Genomic DNA, 18,189 nt, shown 5'->3' with positions numbered 1-18,189 from the left:
GAACTGCCAATTTCCTTCATGCACTGATAATTTATTTATTTATTTATTCCATTTATTCAAAATACCCCTAAAGGCCCTCGCGCAGGAGGGTATTACATAGGGGGTGTTCAATACAACAAAAATTGTTAAGGGATACAATTGCTTTGATAATTACGCACTTTCAGATAAGCGCATGCTAATTTGCACTAGTTACACGGGTAGCATGTCCACGTCGCAATGAAGGCGTACCGCTATGCCACCCCATAGTTATTTTGCACGCTGGCACGTACATATTGTGCTTACATAGAACGATTTATTGACGTTACCCGGGAGTACCTGAAACTCCGATGTACCGATTTTCGCTGATGTACCATACGCGGTAGTTCCACGTTGTGCGCCGCATGTATCCGATATAAAAGCTTTAATAAAGGAAAGCTTGAGTACCACGGCGACATTCGCATCATAAACTGCATTACCACGCCGGCTATCACATGAAACTGCATGTTGCAGCACGCATACGCTGAACGTTACCACGATGGCAGTAACAACCTCAACGCAAACATCCTGAAGTTCGCTGTAGCACTTTACTGAAAACGTAGTACCAGCAACAGGATCGCGTACTCTTCACACAAATAACAAACCGACCCTCGCCTGAAAAGAAAAAAAGAAACTTTCTCGAGCAAGATGTTGAGAACACTATTGCCATTGTTGCAGCTTATGATAAGATTCGCAATCCATGTGGCTCTTCGGCGCCGCAAAACTGCAAAACGCAGCATAATTCCACGGCCGTGCGGAGTTTCGCAGATGGTGGCTCCATCGTATCGTACTAGAAGCGCACCCGATCGCAGAAGGCTACGGACGGAGCGTCTGCTCCGACGCTCCGACCTCCGTGTGAGGTTTCCGGCACTCGCCGCTAGGTGTCGCATGAATTGCCTGGAGTCGCGAATACCTTTTGCTAACAATTCTCTATTTATCGCTTAATGGCGACAGCAATTATATCGACACTCCAGGCAAATTTTCGCTTTTGTCGTCGCCGTGATGTTCTGTATTAAATCCAAAAGCCATATAAATGAGCAACCTACTGTGGGTGCGGGAAAAATGTCGCAGTTTCGCCCGAAAGGCGAAGCATCAATTGCGATAGCAAATTGGCAAGAGCTATTCGGAGTAGGGATAGTAGTTTTATCGGCTGCATAAACTTGGAAACACTCGCTTTCTAACTGAATTGACAAGCGTGATGTCATCGCGCACAAGCAAACATGAATAGATCACACTGCATGACCGCAGAAAACGACTGTCAAAACACTGGCAGCAAGCGCAGCCGCCGTAGCGGGCGAAGGTTCGTGCGGTGTATCGCTTCAACGGAAACTGAGCGGCGAATGCACGGCGCATACAGAGGTCAGAGCCGTGTGGAGCCGTGTGGAGAGACGTTACGGACGACCGCCACCACAGCCAGTACAAGCTAGTTGTTGGCAGAGTAGAAGCTACCCCCCCTCCCTCCCGTGCTGCCTTCCCGCTTTCTTGCTTTCGCGTGGGAGATTGAGTGGCCAGTTTCCCTTGCGCCCGGTTGCAAGATACGCATTTGGTGCCGTAGCAGCGTCGTCCCGCCTCCCTCCCTCCCATACCCCCACGGCCTTTCGCGCGACGGTCGCGTTTTATTTCCGCCGTGCGTTCGCTCTCCGTCCCCCGCGCGCTTTCACTCGCGCATACGGCGCGCGGCGACGGTTTTATCGCCCTTGGAATCTATACGGAACCTCACGGCGATGGCGACGCCGACGGCAGAAATCCGGTTGAAGTGTCCATATAATTGCTATCGCAGTAAAAGCACGTAACAGTGCACCGAAAAGGATGGCGGCTTGATGGGCATTATTTCCCACGCGCTCAATATTCGGGTTAGTTGTAGGTCACGTAATCAAGCCCGAATGGCAAGGAGAGCACGCGTCTTCTCCTCCAGCCCTGCCGTAGCTGTGAATGACTGTGCGCGGCTGACGCTTATGCGGCCCGCGTGCCATATATAATTGTTGGTAATCATTGGTGAGCGCAATGATGAAGGGCGAGCAGGGATGGCTGCTAACTTCATGCGCGCTGTCTTCCTTGCCGGGCTGTCTTTCCGCGCCCCTAGTGTAAGAGACAGAGGTCATTGCAGATCACTGACAGAGGCCGTCTGTAGTGGACATAAAAATAGGCAGATAATGATGATGAATCTAATTTTCGGACTTGCGGTGAATCGCGCGGCCGTACGAACCGTTCGCCTCCGCTGCCGGCGTTCTTCATAACGCTTGCGTTGTGAAAGCGAGTGGTCGAGGTCATCCAGTCAGGTATTTACAGGTTTACATGGTTCGTGCATTACACTATGCTTGCTATTTTAATTTTAGGTGAGTGTTTACTACAATTTATATGGCCACTATAACTAACGTATAGACTCGTGTAAGGGCCGCACTTTTCTGTCGCGATTTTGGACGGGCCTTTCATGGGAACGGGCCATTTGACCTCCTTTTTCCAACTACGAGTATGAAATTCGCCGTAAACCTCCGCGATCGCCTCCTCTCGACATCCAGTAGCGACGCGCGAAAGTACGCTGCGCGCGACAATTCGCTGTTGAGCCCGATCAGAATCGGCGCACGGAACGCGATTGCTTCTCGGTTGGATGTCTTTTTTTTTAAACACTGGCTGTCAAGTTGGGGGTGCGGCCCTTACACGGGTGCGATCCTTACACGGATTTACACGGTAAGAATCTTCCTTCGTGTAAATGTCTTCTACTTCGCTGTCACTAATACTGCTACGCCTTCCCGGCCAAACTGCACTCTTTTTTTTAGTACTTTGAGTCCGAGTATAATCGCTGCTGCGCATGACTTCTAGACTTCTATTTATTCTGATTTCTAGTGAATCCGGCTTGACATCATTTCGGTTACCGAGTGAATTCTATACACAAGGTATTTCAGCGAACACTTTCAAAAAATTTTAAAGGTTGCCTATGGGAGATAGCCCAATTCTAGTTCAGGAATTAGTCTACTCGAAGAGGTGGACATTACTTTCGCAAGAAATTGAAATGCATAATCGACTGATTAACAAAACTAACCAATTAAGTTTTTAGCTAATTACGTTATGGCCATGTTGCAATTTACAAATTCTAGCCGTGGAGTTCAGATCCACTTAGAACTAATTCTCAGGCTGACACCAGTGTAGAGATATTACTTCTCTAATTTTGCGGAGAAATGCATTGGCGCGCCAGTCATTTTCTTAACGAAACGTCGTTAATTGCATGGAAGCACAAAAAGTATGAATAGATAAATTATGGGGGCTTACGTGCCTGATTATGAGGCACGCCGTAGTGGAGGACACTGGAATAATTTAGACCACCTGGGGTTCTTTAACGTCCACCTAAATCGAAGTATCCGGCTGTTCTAGCATTTCGCCTCCATCGAAATGCAGCCGCTGTGGCCGTGATTTGATCCCACGATCTCATGCTTAGCAGTCCAACACCATAGCCACTAAGCAACCACGGCGGGTAAGCACAAAAGTAACTGGAACGCCAATGCATTTCTCCGCAATGTTCGGAAATTAATACCTCGAAACTGGTGCGATCCTGAGAATTAGTTCCTAGTGCATCCGCCTTCGGGCCGCCTCCTGGTGTTTCGTACCTCACCCCGTCCGACTTGTCTGGTCCCCGGGTCACGAGGGTCTTCCTGGTAACGAGGCTGCCGATGCGGCTGCCCGCGCGCTTCTTCCACGGGCCGTTACCCTTTCTCCCCCCTCGCCTGGTCCTGCAACCCACTCCCTCACATCTTTTCAAGAAATCTTGGCCTATTACCGCGATGGTCGTTGGCATTTTCCGGCCCCGGTCGTCCGGGGTCTGTCTAAGGCCGATGAGCGAACCCTGCGCCGCTTACAGACCAACACCTTGTTGTGCCTTGCCGTGGCTCGCCATTTTCTGCCTAATACAAGTGCGCACTGTCGCCATTGGGGGGTCCCGGCCGACACCTACCACATGGTTGCAGCTTTCCCCTCTTTCTCTTTTCCTCCCTCCCCCCCCCTTCTCCCGTTCCCACACGAGAGGCCTCTCGTGTGGGAGGAGCTCGTGTGGGAACTCCTCCCACACGAGAGGCCTCAGCTGCTCTACCTTGTGCGCCCAGCGCGCCCTGGTCGCGCGTACCCGAGCGGCGGCCATCTCCAGTGGAATCCCGGACTAGGGAGTCCACTTCGGTGTCCCTCCTTCGGGGGTCAACTCTCTTGTATTTTCTTAAAATAAATGTTTCCACCACCACCACCACCCTAATACTATGGCGCCATGTCGTAGTCGCGTGCGGTACTCTGCTTTCCTCCTCACCCTTTCGCCACACTGTCCTCCTCCGCTTTCCCCTCGCGCTCTCTTCGCTATCGCAGTCATTCATCTCCCGCTGCGCTCCGCGTTCGCTCTTTCATATTTTGCTGTGCTCGTTCATTCGGTTACATGGGACGCTGAGGAACGCAGAGGCGCGCCGATGCTCAACGCAGGAACGAGCGCATAAGATTTTGCTCTAAGTGTTGTGGAGATCCCAGGGACTCCGGGAATCGATGTTATGCGAGGCATTTTGCATGTACCGGTTATCTTGCATTGCTTGGGGTTCCGCAAAATGATGCCAGGTGAACCAACGTGGTTTCGGTAAATTTAGTAGTTGTGTGTGCAGGCCGCGAGCATACCTGTCTGTGACGACAACAATCTGTGGTAATTTGTTTGAAGACAAGGTCTCCTTTGGTGAGTTCTGATCGATTTGGGGTTCGCGGGCTCTTTGTACCCAGCCACGTTCATCTCGTAATTTAGACAATTTGAGGCCTTCTAGTGCACGTAGGACCACAAAAAATACGTCAAAGTAAAAGTTGGAACCAGAACAACGCACTAAGTGAGCGTAGAGGTATGTACGAACCAGTAATAATTATTAATTAACGAGAAAAGGCTGAAAAAGTTCAAGGGCACTTAGTTATCCCTACGTGGATGAATGCGAAAGCATTGCGACCACCGCGCGATGCCTATGTCTCTTTCAACACAGCTCTTTCAGATGTCTATGCCTATGATCGTCATTGTAGAGCGGCACATTCTTAGTGGCACATATCAAATACGTTCGCTGAAGAGGGACACCCACCACTGGCAGATGCCCAGTGCCCAAGTTGGCATCAAATATGTTCATTGAAGACCATCACAGACCATCACAGACCAAGTGTTGGAACATGGCTCAGTGCTCCAAGGCGGCGTCAAAGAGGTCGTACATTCGAGTGCCTTATTTACTATACCTTAGTTAACTGTGCCTTGTTTCGCCTTAATTAACACCAAAGGTCGTGGGTTCGACTCCTACCAAATGTCGAGGATTCGTAGCCTTTTCGTACAACGTGGTCACGCCGACTACTACACCGGATTTTCCGCCTCATGGGTTGTATAATGTTAGTGCAGTCTAAAAAAGTCGCAGTTTCGCCCGAAAGGCGAAGCATCAATTGCGATAGAAAATATGTAGAGAGCGCTTTCACTCGCACATACAGCATACGGCGCACGGCGACGATTTTATCGCCCCTGGACTTTATACGGAACTTCACGGCGATGGTGACGACGGCAGAAATCCGCTTGGGGTGTGCTTACAATTGCTGACGCAATAAAAGAAAGAAAGTGAGAGTCAAGAAAAGTAAAGCGAAGTGAATGGCCGGTAGGAGTAAAATGTCACTTAACAGGGTAAGGTGGTGTAGGTGAAGTTAGAGCAACCCAGCAGCGGTTGACCTCGAAGAAAGACGAGGTCTTCTGAAGGAGTCTCTCATTCCGCCGGAATAACAAAAACATGGAACCACATATGATTCTAGACTAATGCAGCCCCGGAAGACTTTGTCGTTCTTCGATGTCAACCGCTGTTAACTCGCCTTTTGGGTACGTATAGTGCGGTGCACAACATTTTTTTAAAGGTTGCCTCAGTAAGTATGAATGAATGAATGAACAGATGCTAAAATTGACCTTATCCAGAGTACCTGGCGTACTTATTCGGTGAACTCACCGGCGGCGTGGTAGAGAGTGGGCGCCCAGTCGACGGCGTGCATCAGCTCCGAGGAGACGCGCCGTGTGCGACGAAGCAGCGGGGACCACACGAGCGCCGGCAGGCGGACGCCTCCTTCCCAGGCGGTAAACTTAGAGCCGCGCAGGGGCCAGTTGGAGCCCCGGTTGCACATGAATCCCTCAAAGAGCCCGCCATTGTCACTCGCGTACATGAGGATGGTGTTGGCCAGCATGCCCTTGGCGTGCAGGGCTTCGACCACGGTGCCCACGCTCTCGTCCAGGGCGTCTACGACGGCTGCACGCGTCGACAGCTTGAGTAAGAGCAAGCAACTATTTTGTTTGATCGACTGAACGATTGGTTGTGTCTCTTGACACACAATTAGATGTCACAAAAAACAGAAAATTTACACAAATAACCACAACAAATGCACAATATTATCAACACAACATTGAAAACTTCATCGTTGCCAGAAAATCAACTACATATATGAAAGCTACCTGGAAAGTGAGGTTTTACTGTTGACTAGCATTTTGTTCAAGTAGTGAAATTATGTGTTATGTTGTGCTGCAGATGAGGCGACCATTAAATTTTAATAACCTCCGCCCATATGTCTTTCTAGCAACTGGTAGGTTATTTAAAGCGAAGCTTTCTTCGCCTGCGCTTTTAAGGGACGCTAAGCAAGAAAATTACGACGAACTCATCACGCGATGACTGTCGACTGGAAGGCGAATAGCAATCGAGCAACCGAACAGTAGCGACGAGCAATGCAGCGACACGCCAATTTCCTGAAGTCACGTTTATGTAACACGTGTAGTGGTAATTGCGAGACACATGCCGCATACTTCGATATCGCGCCATTTGCTATTACACTCTCTTACAGAAGTCGCCCATGAGCATTGAGGCACGACGACGACAGTATGACGCCGACGCAGAGACGATGGAATGATCGAGAAGGAATGACATCGATGGAACGACAAAGGCCTATAACGACGATGGCTTGAAGGCAATTGCTTATCTATAAGTTATGACGATGGTATAACGACAACCATGTGACGACGACGACATAAAGACTATGAGATGGCCGCAGTATGACGATACTGGGGCGATTACGACGGCATGACTAGAGTCTACTAGATTGGGTGAGTGGGTCCAGCGGATGCCTTGGCAAGGGCCGAGGGTGAAGCAAAAAACTTTGAAATTGTGGCGGCGCTGCCGTTGCCTTATTCTGCATCTCCGGCCAATAAACGTTGGCTCCGGCTGTTGCGGCAGCGCTGATTGGCTGAGGCGAGCTCACAGGTTGATTAGCTGTCGTCTGCTCGACGCACCGTCGTTGTTGCGTCGTTTGCATTCCTTCCGCCGCTCTTTTTCCATCTTATTTACAATAGATCGGTGGGGAATAAGATCAGTACTGACGCCACCGAGTATCCGCCTGCCAAAGCTTCATGCAGCTGCGGGTAGGGTCTCCGACGCGACGAGCGTCCGGCCGGCGCGCGGGGCCGCTCATTCGGGAGAAAGCGACGGTGGCGCCACCAACTTTTCCATAAAAAAGCCTCAGCGGGGAGCCTGCGTTGGACCCACTCCCCCAATCTAGTATACTCTAGTATGACGACGACCGGGAGAAGCGGGAATGGCGATGATGTCGCGACAAAGACGGCATGACGGCGATGTTGTGACAACAATGGCATGACAACTGCAGCATAATCACGATTTAAAGACGAAAGCGTGATTACGGTAGAATGGTGAACAATGAATGACGTAGATCGATCGACGAAGGTGGTATGACCATGCGTCGGCATGACGACAATGGGATGACGATACTGAAGTGATGATGTTGCCTCGGCCATTGCCTGTGGTGGTAGTTCTTCAAGAAGCAGCTTGTACATGTGAACTTCTGAAGTGATGCGACTCGTGCGGAATATCCTCTCAGCTTGATCGAAGCTTAATGATGGACCGGCGATCCTCAACTGTGGTATGGTCATGTTAGCTGTAGCTTCTAATTTATTCTGGGTGGAAGGCCCAGAATAAGTTGCAGAGGTGGTCAGGGTGGAGTGGCTGGCATCTGTGGTCTCCCGTTGATATCTGCCTCTTCATTCTAGCCTAACTTCGCACCAGCTCATGTGGTTGATCAGGGCCGCGCCTGAAGAAGAAAGACGCGCAACACCTGTACGACGACGCTGAGGTGAAGACGACGGCACTACGAGAAGTCAAGTGACGAATATAGAGTGACGACGATGACACGATCACAACGGCATGACGACATCTGCCTAATCCCGATTAAATGAGGGCAGTAGGATAACAACAGAATGATGAACTACAATTGACGTCAATAGAACGACAAAGACGGTACGGAAGTGTTGACGATGGTCAAACGAAAGCCTGACAACAATAGCACGATGACAACGCTATGATGACGACTGTGTGACGGCGATGGCGTGACAAGAGACGGATGGCAAGGTTAGAATGGCGACAATGGTACGACCACGACGGCATCACGACAGCGTTGTGACAATGAATGCACGACGAGTGTTGATGAAGTTGGCGTGATGACGGCATTAGGAGTGTCGGCTGACAAAGTTCCACTGACAACGTTGCAACGACCACGACGGCATACCGACCACGAGCACATACCTAGCGGTCCAAGTTATTAGACAACTTGGAAAATGTGGTTGCGGAAGAAGGCGTGCCGACAGTGAGATGACGAAGCTGGAACGAGGAAGGTGAAACGGCCCCGACATCATGACCACGAGAACATACCTATAGTGGCACAAGACGGTAGACTTCGCACAACTATTAAATTTGGACCTTAATAATATCATGAAACCGCTTAGAATGAGACAGATATTCGAAGACTTGCCTGAAAAATTACTTAATATTCTCACACTTACTGTGGCTATTGGCATTCTTGTTCTTGCTTTATTTCTTCATTGTTTATATTTGTATTGATATTTATTCAACAGATGACTATAGTATGTTTTATGCAATGTATTTACTTCTTCGTGTATGTGTATTCGTGTGTTAATATTCCCTATTGTGGACTGTAAATATATCACGTCTTACTGCTAGGTGATATTTTATGTTGTTTGTCTTACTGTGTTGTGCTTGTTTCCTTCTTTGCTCTCGGGGAAGAGAACGCCTGTACTAGATTTTTATTTCTATCTCTTTGACTTAGGTGTCTCTTAGTGGCACTCGCACCTAGGCGTTGGTGTTCGGTGCATTCGTGCGTGGTAATCAGTGATTTATAATTAATTCTAATTATTCCAGACACTTCAGTAACTCATCTTGTAACTAAACGTATGCTCTGATATATCTATAATGAAACCCATAAATTTTGTATTGCAGTACTTTTTAATATTATTTGATTCATTTTGAATTTCGTCTCTGGTTGTCTCAGGAGGTGAACAGGAAGGCAATTCATTCTAATTATTCTAGACACTTCAGTAACTAAACTTGTAACTAAGCTTATGCTGTGGTATCATATTTATAATGAAACCCATGAATTGGGTATTGTACTATTTTTTTCTGTTTTTTTCTGAATTTCGTCCCGTCGTCTCAGGAGGTGAACCGGAAATGCTGTGCAAGGAACAAGAGTGTCACTCGGTGCTCGTGACACTAACAATGATGAGGTCTTTTCACTATTATTATGCAGCAATTTTACCATCCTCGTATTAATGACGTCATTACGCTTTAGTCATTATTTATTTATTTATTTATTACATAAAGCAAGCGCAAAACAAAGCGATAAAATAATTACAAATAAAGAAAGTGTCAAAACGCAATTACAGATGTAATACAATATCATTTGGAGTTGATGGGTGCAAAATTCATACGGTGAAAACATTACGAACAGACATACTGTCATAATGATGACATTCTGTAAAGTACACAGGTTAATACCTGTGTACTAGGCACAAGTACACAAGTGCACTCTTGTGTCTTGTGAAAAGGGCACAAGATTTTCACTGCCCAGTATGTACGTGATATTCAAGTAATTATGAAAATTTATTCAAATTGTTGCAACTAGTTATACATTCTGGTAATCTATTCCATTCTCTAATTGCTTGCGGGAAGAAAGAGTATTTGAAACAGCTTGTGCTAAAACGGTGTTTTGTAAGGTAAGTCGATGCTTGTGTCATGATATTCTAGTTTCAGATTTAGATATAAACCTGGAACTCTCAATGTTAAGCTGTGGTGAAGAAGTTGAAGCAGCGTTCCTGGCGTGTGGATTTCGCGCGTTTGAATACAGTTAAGAGTTCAGATCTTTCAATTAATTCTGAGAATGAATCGAACAAACCATATTTGTTGTAGACATGCCTAATGAATTTCTTTGCACACTTTTCCCCTTGTTAACTAAACTATTTGCGGCCGGGAACCAAACTACGTTGGCATATTCGAGTATTGGTCGAATCAAGGTACTGCAAGCTAAGAACTTTTGTATTAGGTGGTGCTGATCGGAGTCGCCTTTTAAGAAAGAATAACTTCCTTAAGGCGGATGACGTAACATACTTTACGTGTGTCTCCCATCTAAGGCAACCTTGTAATCACTAATCCAGATACCTGTGCTGTTTAGCTGTAGTTAGTTGCGTGGAACCAATTGTGCACATTGGTGACACATTGGTTACAGTGTACATTATGAAGTCTCGATCGTTTATGAAAATCACAAATGGAGCATTAGGAACAAAAAAAAATTGTCGCAGTTTCACCTGAAAGGCGAAGCATCAATTGCGATAGCAAATTTGTAGAGAGCTATACGGAGTAATGATAGTAGCTTTATCAGCTGTATAAATTTGCACATGCAGCAGCACCGGCAACACGCAGAACTGTTGTCGACGCCGTCGGCGTTTTGCCCGCGTTCGCACAAAATGCGTGCGGCGTTGGTGACTGTTGCCGGAGCCTCTGATATAAATAGGCACCTGGTGCCGCAGCTACACGTCGCCTCCCTTCCCTCCCCCCTACGGCCTTTCGTGCGTCAGAAGAAGGCGCGTTTGCTCTACATATAGGGTGATTGTAAAGGAGGAAAGAGACGCCTACTTCTGCAGCCCTCAAGGGAGCACGGCACAGAACGCGCGTTTGTTCTCCGCCGTTCGTTCACTCCCCGTGAAAGCGCGCGTCCCTCGCGCCCTTTCACTCGCACATACAGCGTTCGGCGGCGCGCGGCGACTATTTCATCTCCATTGACGTCATACGGAACCTCACGGCGACGGCGACGCCGACGGCAGAAATCTGCTTTGGAGTGTCCATATAATTGCTATCGCAATAAAAGCGGGCAAGTTTGCACTCGGTCGTGCAAAGCTTAGGCACAGCGAAAGTGTCAATCCTCAAGTCTTAATGGCTGCCACTGCTAGGTATTAGCTTTGTTGCTGCTAGGTCTTAACTTGGTTTAACTTTACTAGGCATGTAGGAAAGGTATTCTCGAGCGATCATTTTTGGAGTTATTTTCCCTTTTGCGACATTTCGCATGACTAGCGCTGGACTCGTCGGCACCTACGAGCGACAGCATTCCTGGCATGCCACAAACGCAGGCAGGCAGGCAGGAGCCGTGTCTGTGTCGGGCGAAGCGAGCGCGCATCTGCGCCGGCGGTTACTAGGCATCGCGAGGTGACGTAATCGCTACTGCTTCGGCGCATGCGCGGCTAGGCAACGCGGGCGGCGTCGGCAGCAGCTCTGCGCGTTGCCTCGTTGGTGCTGCTACAATTTGTTTCTCTCTCTATGTCGAACTCATTTTCTCTTTCCCTCTCCGTGCTCCCTCAAGGGCTGCAGAAGATAGCGGCAACCTTTCCCCTTTCCCAACGAACCACTTAGTAGTCCCTCTCCCGACCATTGCGCGCGCCGCGCGTGCTCTGCTTCCCTCTCCTAAATGTTCTATGTCAAGGCAACATGTGCACGGTACGGAGAGGAGGCGAGGCACACGCCGCTCCGCGAGGTGATTGCTAGGCAGCGCAGTGACGTCATAGCTCGGCGAGGTATCGCGACAGCAGGTGCCACTTTTTACGGTTAGCTAGAACAATTTCGCTGTTAATATGTAGTTTGTTCGCATACTCAGGGCTTTTCGGCGAGTGCGAATGATCGTGGTTTAGCCGGTCAAGTCTGACGTAGCCTGACCAACTATGCAATTTATCATGTTTTTGGCATAATCTGACCGTGGGTATGAACTTTATCATTTTTTCTCCAGTTTTATTTTTTGTTAAACACACTTCGCAATTCTAAAATACTGAAAATATAGTACAAAATATTTAAATTTACAATTAGTGACTATTCAATTAAAACTGAATCGAATATGGCAATATTTCGTTCTTTATTCGAAGGTATTGAATATTCGCACACGCCTGCGATATCCCGTGGTTATAATGCTCTCAAGCAAACGTCGCACTACTATACAATAAATTAATCTCGAATAAGGAAATCCTTATTTTCTGGAATTTTCGATTTAATAAAGTTATTTTAATTCCGCAACATGTTTCATATAGCGTCATGATTTGAGAGAGTCGAATCAACGAAGTGCACTCAACCCCTAACGCGGCGAACAAGGCACACAATGCTGGTTTCAGTGAACCGTTTTCTGTTCACGAAACTTTCCGTTGCAGTCTGAGCATTTGCAAGCCCAGCGTTCACTGCAGTATACGGCGCGAGCTGCTCTGTCGCAGCACACGGTTGAAACGTGCGCAGTCATCCCAGTTCAGCCTTAGTTCGGAATTGCTTATTCCTTACAAGGCCCACACAGACAAAAAATTAATATTAGTTCGCTATGGAATAAGTAATCCTTCGGAGTGTTCTCAACGTTTTCGGTAAAAACGAGGTGCCCAGTTTAGCAGAATAAATTCCGGGCCCGACCTGCTTCTTAAATCGAGGTTCAACTGCAGTCGTCATAGGTTCCGCAAGGGTTAGTATTGGGCCCAATGCTTTTTTTAAATCGCTATTAAAGACATTACTGCTAATGTTGAATGTGACATTAAGATCTTCGCGGTTGACTGTATTATGTATAAAGGAATTGCGAGTTACGCCGACCACTCATTATTAAACAGAGCACTCGACTTGGTGTCCAATTGGTGCAAAGAAGGGCAAATGTCAATTACACCACTAAATCTGTAATCATGCCCTTTACAACAAAAAGAAGTCCTCGGAATTTTCTTACGCACTCGGTGGCACTTGCCTGAATAAAGTAAATAACCGCAAATACCTAGGTTTGACATTCACTTCTGACCTTTCCTGGACCTTACACATTGATAATATTAGTCGCATCACGCAAACATTTTTTTCTTGGACGATATTTACGCCTAGCACCAAATCATACCAGACTACTAGCGCATACACCGTTTGTCCGCTCCGTCTTAGAATATGCTATAACACTATCTTGTTTCCGCACACATCAACTAACATATAAAAACTAGAAAACTTGCAAAGACAAGCTGTGAGGTTCAACTTGATAAAATACAAGCCCGATGACTCCCCTAGAAACATCTTAGCTGATGCAGGTCTTAAAACAATATACCTGTTAGGGCCAAACAAGCCCGCTTAAAGTTCATCTACCTACTAATGCAAGGCAGTTATAAGATAGACCAAGCTAAGCACATTAATTTGTCTACATCACGTCTATTGCGAAAAAAACACCCATTGACACTAAACCAGTACAGTGTTCACAATGACATGTTCGAGTTTTCACTTTTCCCACGTGCGGTCAAAGAATGGAATCTTGTCAACACGGAGATAGTTTCCTCTCCGTCACTTCCGTCGCTCATCCACCTGCTAGAGACATCTAACACAGAAGACGCCATTTAACACACCGACATATCTTCACTGTAATACTTGTTTTCTCTAGTTGGAATTTCTGTATTTCAAGCGCCAAACCGTGGTCACTTCTGTGCTGTTATCAGTTACTTGTTTAACTTCTCTAATTTTACATGGGTCATTTATTCGCTATTTCATATACATTCTAGTAATACTATATTTGTTACTGAGTGAGGTTGTTATACTAAAAAAAAGTATTGCATTTCACATTGTCATTGGAGATTTTTGCAGTACTTGAAGTAGCTTTTTATTTTCTTGTCTTTTACTGTGCCATATAGCATGAGCTGTTTCTTTCTTTTTGTAAAACTGTCCAATACAATTCCCACCTGCTTTGTTCTCACTGAGACTGGCAGTATCGCAAATAAATAAATGATCATGAGTCAGCAGTCATAGGGCTGACGCCGACGATTCTTGCCGTAAGAGACACTTCACCTAAGAGACACTTCACCTAAGAGACACTTCACCGTAAGAGACACTTCACCTGCCAAGAGTCTCCTCCTCTTGTCTTTTATGTGAGAGAACTTCTTGATGTTCTCTATCGGCGCCTGATGCATGCCTACAGCGTTGACGCCATGCGCTGCGTGGTGTGCTATGTAGAGGAACAGGGGCTGCAATGGAGTGAGAAAAAGGCGCGCTCAGCTGCGTCGAATGATGCAGCTTCCTCGGGAAAGATTTCTAAGCAAGCGTACACGAGAAGGGAGGGGGGGGGGGGAGGGGAGGGAGAAAAAGCAAAGACGTTAACTGTACACTTTGACTAGCCTACATGCTTGAGCAGAGAAATTTAGCCAAGGTTTACAAATGTCGAAGCATGTTGTTGGCAGTTGTATGGAGCAAGTCACACTATCCTTTGTTATCTTAACTGCATAATTAAGAAAAAAAAGAATAATGAACCAACTTTGAAAGTGCTAACTTTAGAGCAGTTTCCAATGAGACAGTTGTAGAGTTGTCAGGAAAACATATAATTCAGCAACTTTTAGCTTCCTACTTGTTACGCCATACATTTTTTTCTACGTCCTATAGAAAGCACCGCAAAATATGAAAAAAAAAAGACAAGTCGCAGTTAGCGCTGACCACGGTAAGAAATTATAAGACATTGTCACGTTGCAGTGACGTTGAAGAACGACGCAGTGTTAAAACGCTGGGTTACAAATTGAACTCTTTACTTGGCGAACTTGTGCCCCGCAAAACAAGTTACATTCAAGTACACGTAGCGGCAAGCAAAGTCGACGATCGTCGAAAAACGTGATCTGCGGGTCAAGCGCGTCGGCTTTTATACATGACTCGTCGAAGGTTCCCGCGCAATCTCTAGTGCCCGCGTGGCTTCCAGAAAGTACACAATTCGCTTCGAATGTACAATCAGATTAAAAAGCTTTGGTGATAACAGAAAACGGATCGAACTATCGATACCATTCGAGAAACTTCTGATAAATGTAGGCGCATGCTGTGCCGATCGATAACGTTTAACATTTGTTAGCCGGTGAAAACGGTCACCCGAGAAATATAACCAAATCCGCCGCGGTGGCTCAGTTAGCTATAGGCGTTGCGTTGCTGAACACGAGGCGGAACACGAGGCTCCAAGCGCCGGCCGCATTTCGATGGAGGCGAAATGCAAAAACGCCCGTGTGCTTGCGTTGTAGTGCAGATTAAAGAACCCCAGGTGGTCAAAATTAATCCGGAGCCCTCCACTACGGCGTGCCTCATAATCAGAACTGGTTTTGACACGTAACACAATCTTCACGGATTACACGCCCTTGACGTATACACTTTGCAGAAATTCGTCGACACATACGCCACGAGAAATCCGCCGTCTCTTGTTTATGTCGGAATCCCAACCGACATCCGACACGTCAGCGGCGACCAGAATGTATCTGCTGACACCCTGAGACGTGTCAACGCCGTGACACCACCTGCACGTCCTGTGCCACTCGATGTGCAGACACTCTCCGCACACCCACTTATTGATCCTGAACTCCTTCAACTGCGCTCATGCAAAACAGCACTGTTGTTGGGCGATATTCTGCTTGATGGTGTCACACTTGTCTGCGACACTTTTACAGGCCCATCGAGACCATTTGTCCCCAGAACGTTACGCAAGCAGCTTTTCGACAAACTGCACCAGCTCGCTGACCCAGGTTTTCGTGCCACGCAACGCCTTATTTCATTGCGCTACGTATGGCCCCGGATGAACACCGATGTACGCGACTTGGTACATTCATGTGCACCCTGCCAACGTGCAAAAGTTCATAGGTATCCTGTTCCCCCAGCACGTCAGTTTCTTCAACATCATCATCCTTTCGACCTTGTTCACAATGACGTTGTTGAGCCACTACCACCGTATCATGGATTTCGCTACCGGCTCACCTCTAGCGGCAGGTTTACCCGTTGGCAAGAAGCAACGCCACTTCAAGACAGCTCCGCTGCAACGGTCGCGGTAGCTTTTTGCACAACACGGGTTGCCCGCTTCGGATGCCCTACCAAAATTTTTACTGACAGAGGACAGCGATTCTAGTCGCCGCTCATTCAAGAGCTCCTGCGCTTGCTTGGCACGAATCGTCTGCGTACGACCGCCTACCATCCCCAAACCAATGGTTTCATGGAATGATTTCATCGACAGATCAAGTCAACCCTGATTGCTCATGGCACACCAACACAATGAGTTCAACGTCTATCACTGGTACTTGTGGGTATCCGGTGCGGCTTAAGTCGGACTTCGGGTGCTCGATCGCGGAGCTCGTCTACAGTACTCCGATCCATCTGCCCAATGATTTCTTTTCACCTAAACTCCCTTCGGCTGCTCTGACTACTCGCAAATATGTGCACGTTCTTCGCGACGTCTTCCGGGTTCTAAAACCCTGTCCGACCCGTTCAGTTCCAGCACGCACACGTAACATTTCAACCGACCTTGCCAACGCAACCCTGGTCTTCGTGCGCTATGGGCACGTTCGGCCTTGCTCTCCACCCACACTACCTCGCACCCTTTCCCGTACTTGAGACGCGGGTCCACATACACAGTGGAAATTCATGGCAAAACTGAAACCATCGCGCTTGATTGGCTGAAGCCAGACTACTATGAGGTGACTCCCACAGTCCCATCCCTCAATTCAGCCACGGGCGTCTCCTTTACTGTCGGTGTTTGCGCTACTTGAGGTGGCTGAGTTTCATTGAGGTGCTGATATCGGTAGCAGATCACGCTGCTCTCTAGAGGGGGAGCTATGCAGCGCCAGCGACATCGACGCGGTCGTTCTAGGAAAGAAGAAGAGGTCAGGTGATGCCAGGAGCGGGGTGGGAGCATGGTTGGCGCTGGGGATCCAAGGAAGAAAAAAGATTAGTTGAAATGGAGGTCCGGTGCTGGAACGTCTCGTTTGTCTCTCTCTCTCATGTGCTCCACAAAAGCGTGGCGGACTTTATCGTACGTCTCAAGAAATTGGCAGCAACGTGCGCGTTCGCCGTGCTTCTAGAGGAAGCTCTTGGGGACCGACTAATCGCCGGCCTTCAAACAGATGCTATACGCTGCCCACAGTTTGCCGTGCTAGACGTAGAACTGACCTGGGAACGTACCTGCACCATCGCTGTGGCTATGGAAGCCGCGACGAAAGACACTAACAAATGGTCTCGTCGAGAAGCGAAGTTCTCGCTGTGGGCATCTTCGCTATTCACTGGGAAAGACAGGCAACAGGACGGCGTCCACAAGCAAGCGCTGGCAAGAACGCCAGGAGCAGCTCATTCGCGAAGGCTGAAAGAACAGCGTCGCGTGGGACTAAAGCTTCGTGTCATCGTTGTGCGGGACACCATGCGCCAGTCAGTAGCCCATTCAGTATTGTTGCAAAAAAGGGCACTTAGCTAAAGAAGTTAAGCAGCTGGACATGCTGTCGCGGGAAATGAGTTACTCACGCTGTGTCACATCGACAAAAGTTCGGGCACGCCTGCTATTACAGTTACGTTAGAACTAAATGGAAAGGAAGTGACCATGGAGACAGATACGGGTGCGGCTGTGTCGGATATGTCCGAATCTGAGTGCGTGAAATTTTTTTCCCTCAGCTAGCTTCAGAAAAGCTGATGTCAACTTAGTATTTACAATGGCACACCTGTCGAGATCAAAGGCGTCATAGATCGTCATGCTTGATAATATGATCAATGGTATTCACTGCCGCTGGGCGTAGCAAAGGATGCCGAAGGAGCTAGGATGCCAACATTGCTTGGTCGAAACTGGCTGAGCAAAATTTAAATTAAGTGGCCTGAAGTCATGCGCATGAAGACTGACTAAGGCAGTTCCGCTAACTGAAAGTATAAAGAAGCGTTTGAACCTGGTTATAGCGCTATCAAAGGCTTTAAAGCCAACATTAAGCTCAAAGAAGGAGTGACGCCAGTATTTTGTAAGGCGCGGCCAGTGCCATATGCTCTTCGTGAGCAGGTTGAGGAG

The 18,189-nt window shown here is 47.7% G+C and overlaps 1 protein-coding gene across 1 annotated transcript in view; it reads right to left on the bottom strand.

Annotated features, from left to right (window-relative positions):
• LOC119432438 (arylsulfatase B-like) overlaps positions 1–14,370 on the bottom strand; it is a 31,044-nt gene extending 16,674 nt beyond the window's left edge. Inside the window, exons 1-2 of the mRNA XM_049658510.1 lie at positions 14,251–14,370; positions 5,988–6,281 (exon numbers count right to left, since the gene is read on the bottom strand). Coding sequence (XP_049514467.1) covers positions 5,988–6,281; positions 14,251–14,323 — 367 coding nt within the window. The 5' untranslated portion in view covers positions 14,324–14,370. The remainder of the gene's footprint in view (positions 1–5,987; positions 6,282–14,250) is intronic.
• Between the last annotated feature and the right edge of the window lie 3,819 nt (positions 14,371–18,189).

The sequence above is a fragment of the Dermacentor silvarum genome, chromosome 11 (assembly GCF_013339745.2).
Source record: "Dermacentor silvarum isolate Dsil-2018 chromosome 11, BIME_Dsil_1.4, whole genome shotgun sequence".
NCBI classification, from domain to species: Eukaryota; Metazoa; Arthropoda; class Arachnida; order Ixodida; family Ixodidae; genus Dermacentor; species Dermacentor silvarum.
The sequence above is the reverse complement of the archived record's forward strand: the minus strand, read 5'-3'. Positions and strand labels throughout refer to the sequence as shown.